Source organism: Penaeus chinensis, chromosome 40, assembly GCF_019202785.1.
Source record: "Penaeus chinensis breed Huanghai No. 1 chromosome 40, ASM1920278v2, whole genome shotgun sequence".
In the NCBI taxonomy this organism is placed as follows: domain Eukaryota; kingdom Metazoa; phylum Arthropoda; class Malacostraca; order Decapoda; family Penaeidae; genus Penaeus; species Penaeus chinensis.
The window spans coordinates 28,297,864-28,301,982 of NC_061858.1; the positions used below are offsets into that span (position 1 = coordinate 28,297,864).

At 52.7% G+C, this 4,119-nt stretch overlaps 1 protein-coding gene across 3 annotated transcripts; it reads left to right on the plus strand.

Moving 5' to 3' along the window:
- Positions 1-721: 721 nt before the first annotated feature.
- LOC125047236 lies at positions 722-3,913 on the plus strand. Of its 3 annotated transcripts, none has more exons than XM_047645447.1 (2): positions 722-1,346; positions 2,721-3,913. In XM_047645447.1, the coding sequence occupies exons 1-2, from the start codon at positions 921-923 to the stop codon at positions 2,775-2,777; spliced, it is 483 nt and encodes a 160-aa protein (XP_047501403.1). In that variant the 5' UTR covers positions 722-920; the 3' UTR covers positions 2,778-3,913. The 3 variants fall into 3 exon arrangements, with proteins under 3 accessions (XP_047501403.1, XP_047501402.1, XP_047501404.1); XM_047645446.1 differs by having other exon boundaries at positions 2,530-3,908; XM_047645448.1 differs by having other exon boundaries at positions 2,565-3,908.
- The last annotated feature ends 206 nt before the right edge of the window (positions 3,914-4,119 follow it).

The window sequence follows — 4,119 nt, forward strand, 5'->3', positions numbered from 1 at the left end:
GGTTTTTACAGGAGTCTCTCTCTCTTCTCTCTCTCTCTCTCTTCTCTCTCTCTTCTCTCTCTCTCCTCTCTCTCTCCTTCTCTCTTTTCTCTCTCTCTCTCTCTTCTCCTCTCCTTCACTCTCTCTCTCTCTCTCTCTCTCTCTCTCTCTTCTCTCTCTCACTCTCTCTCTCTCTCTCTCTCTCCTCTTCTCTCTCCCATCTCCCCTCTCTCTCCTCTCTCTATCACTCTCTCTCTCTCCTCTCTCTCTCTCTCTCTCTCCTCTCTCTCTCTTCTCTTCTCTCTCCCTCCCTCTCTCCCTCTCTCTCCTCTCTCTCTCTCTCTCTCTCTCTCATCTCTCTCTCTCTCTCTGCTCTCTCTCTCTCTCTCTCTCTCTCTCTCTCTCCTCTCTCCTCCCCCTCCCCTCCCTCCCCTCCCTCCCTCCTCTCTCCCTCTCTCTCTCTCTCTCTCGCACTTTCTCTTTCTCTCTTTGCTCGCCCTATTCGTCGCTGTCATTATATTTTGCCCTCCTTTTTTGTTATTGTATTTTCTTTTTGTGCGTGTGTGTTTTTATATCTCCATTCCCCTTCCCTCCGCCCCCTTTCTCTTCTCCTCCTCATCCACCTCCTCCTCCTGCGCGTCCACCTTCTCCCCCCTCCACCTCCCGCTCTTCCTTCTTCGTCTTACCTATGAGTTATTTGTTCTTTATTTATTATTGTTTCTATTTTGGGTGTTTGTGCGGGCGCTGGTTCTCTTGGAGATATATATTTTTTTTTATCAATATACTGGCGATTCTTGTCGCTGTTGCCTTTAGTTATAGGTACTGTTAATGTTGTTTTTATTAGTGTGTATGTCCTTTGTTCATTTTGTTGCATTCTTGTATCAGCGTCCGTCTTGTTTTCTCTCTATCGCTCTTTGTGGTGTTCTGCGTCGCGGTTCAGGATGCCGCTGGGAGCCGGGGGAAGGGGCGTCTCTGTCGTCGCTGTCGTCGATGTCGTTCGCGGATTGGTGCCAGTCGGTAGCTTCGTCTTTGTCATTGTCGTCGTCGTCTTTGTCGTCGTCGCTGTCACCCTCTTCTTGAGCACCATCACCATCGTCGTCTCTGTCGTCATCACTGTCGCCATTGTTTTGAGCCTCATCGTCGCCCTCACCATCACCTCTTTGGTTGTCGTGGGGTCGAGGCTCCTTCGGGACCGGATGCCGTCGGAGGGCGGGGCGGCGCGGCCCAAAGAGACGGTTGTGCCTCCTAATTGCCGGCGTGTACTTGGCGTCGTCATTACCTCCGCGAACACTGTCCCGCCTTGTCGCTGCCACTCCGCGCCCGTACACTCGACGCCCGCGCGCCCGCAACTCACAAGGCCTGCTCTGGTACCTATACCCCCCCCCCCCCACCATTCCACCCCCTCTTTGCCCCTCCGCCCCTGGAAGACTGTGTAAGACTCTCCCGATAGTGCCCTGCTTGTTTATCTCCGTCTTCTCTCTTTACCTGTATCTCCTCTCTTGCTCTCCTCTTTCTCCCCTTCCTCCTTATACCCACTTCCACTTTTTTCTTCACCTTCCTCCACGTCGTCTTGTATCTCTCCTTCTTTTTCTCCATTATTCTGCTCATTTCGGCTTTTCCTTTTGCTTCCACCTCCCCCTTCTCGTACTCCTTTTCCTGTTCCTACTCCTACTCCTGCTCCTCCTACTCCCTTATCTCCTCCTCCTACTCCCTCTTTTCCTTCTCCCCATCCTCCTCTTCCCGCGTATCCTCTGCCCTCCTACTCGTGCTTGTCACGGGGGAGCCGCTGTGGGCCTTTTCAACTTTGCGTTTCGCCGCCACAGATAGCTCGTTGTGTTTGGAGTGAAGGAGAAGAGAGAGAGAGAGAGAGACAGACAGACAGACAGACAGACAGACAGACAGACAGACAGACAGACAGACAGACAGACAGACAGACAGACAGACAGAGCAGACAGACCGAGAGAGAGACCGAGAGAGAGACCGAGAGAGAGACCGAGAGAGAGACCGAGAGAGAGAGAGAGAGGGAGGGAGAGGGAGAGGGAGAGGAAGGAAAGGGTAAGAGAAAGAGAGAGAGAGGGAAGAGGAGAGGGTGAGGGAGAGAGGAAAGGAGAGGAGTTTTAAAAGGTGGCCGAAAGGGGTTGCTGGCATGAACTATTTAGAGAGTTCTTTTATTTCCTTGTGATTAAGTGTTAAGTTTCAGTGTTCTGTGCGTTTACTGTGTCCTGTGCTGTCGTATTGTGTTACATTGCGCGTGATTATTATCCGCACACTTGATATCGTCGTCTGTTATCGAGAAGAGCTGGCTCGCATAGGGACGTTGTTTTATCTCACTCCATTCAGAGAGCAGCAAACTTTTGCACCGTGGTAATCCTCTTTGTTATTTCGGAAGTGCCCCGAGAGTCTGAGCACGTTGCATATTTAAATGCGTGCCGACCCAAGGGCCCAGTCTAGTCTGTGATTGTCATTTGTTCTGGACTGGAATACATTGTGACGATGTTTCAACGTATTCATTTATTTGATTGATTTATTGCTTACTTATTGGTCTTGTAGATATTACTAAGAACTTCAGGTGTCTGTCCGTGCAGCTTCGTTGTAGTAAAAGATAATCTTGATAAAGATTTGAATATTTGACTCTAACGTCTGATGCGATTACAAGCGGCCATTGGACATAGGTGATTGTTGTACATCCGGAGCGGCGTGTGGCAAGTGGGAGAGATAAGTGGATCGTGTGTCGCCTTCAGTGCCAGCGAGAGTGGAGCTCGGGCGCGCGTTCGAGTTTAAACACTCCACCATCCTGACTCCTCTCGCTCCGTGTGCGTATGTGTTTTAGCCTGTGTTTTGACGTCTGGACTCGGGGTTATTATTCAGACTGACGGAGGGAGGGACCAGAGGATAGTGTCCCCGCTGTGGTGCCGCTCCGACGTCGAGGGACCCCCCCCCCCACCCCGCCCCGCCAGGCCCACTCCTCCCTCCGGTCCTCCTTGCTTCGTAAAGCGTAAGGAGGAAACCGTACCAAAAGGCGGCGCTGAAACCCAGCCGAGGTGCGTCTCAAGATGGCGTTGACGGTCTCCTCGCTCTTGCGACCGACGTACTACAAGTTCTCGCCGCCAGTCAACCAAGGTGACGTATGACTTGATAAAGGGAAGAGCCAAGGGGGGGTTGGGAGGAGGGGGAGGGAGAGAGGGCATAAGAAGGGAAGAGGGGAAGAAGAGGGGAGGGGGAGGAGAAAAGGTGGGGAGGGTTAGGAAAGAAAGTGATGAAGTAGTCAGGGTACTCCTGCCAGGGTAGTAAATATTGCAAGTTGTTTTTCGCAGTCATTGTGTTCTATTTAGGTTGCTGCAAAGTGTTATAAGTCCGTGCAGTCGTTTTATGCCAGCTTTCGGCATTACGAATCGGCAGTAGTGTAGTTGTCGTGTGCCTTTCTCATTAGAGGCGCGTGATGTCACCGTCATTTGCGGCGAGCTGTGACGCTTTCATAATAGCGGCCTTTATCTGCTTTTGCGCCTCTCGGTCTTTCTCTTGCTCTCCCTCTCGCCCTGCGTCTGTATTCGTTGTCCACGGGATTGTTTTATCTTGCGATAGTGATAATACGCGGGACTCCGTCCTGTGTTAGCAGTGTCGGCGGTGGCACCCGCTCCCACCGCGGACGTCGTCGCTGACATTGCGCGAATGTCGGTGCAAGAAAGATACCAAATGTGTATTAGGTCGTAGGTGCCAACGCCATCTAGTGACCTGTTACTTTCCGAAAAGAGCTTCATCTCCAAATGCCCAAACCCCTATCCCTATCGCCCCCTTCTCCCATCTTATAGGTCTGTCCCTTCCACAGTAATGCCTCCTCCCGGTATCCCCCCTCCGCTTCCCACCCCCCACACTAACCTCCCCGCCTCCCTCCCCCTCACTCCCCTCCCTCCTCACTCCCCTCCCTCCTCGCTCCCCTCCCTCCTCACTCCCCTCCCCCAGCGCCGCACACAACACACACACGCCCTCCTACGCCTTTCCACGTTAAAGCGGCGCGTGCTGGCCGAACTTAGTCTGGCTGCTCCCAGTTATGGCGGTCGGCATTGAGTAACTTTGAGCCGTTGGCTGTCGGGGGGAAGGGGGGAGGAGGGAGTGGCAAACGGGAGTTTCCTTCCGTAGAGT

What these genes read in the sequence shown, in the direction of transcription:
- LOC125047236 (XM_047645446.1), top strand. Translation starts at nt 921, where the DNA reads ATGCCGCTGGGAGCCGGGGGAAGGGGCGTCTCTGTCGTCGCTGTCGTC. An exon ending in AACTCACAAGGCCTGCTCTG is followed by an intron (nt 1,347 to 2,529) that starts GTACCTATACCC and finishes TTGGTCTTGTAG; the next exon opens with ATATTACTAAGAACTTCAGG.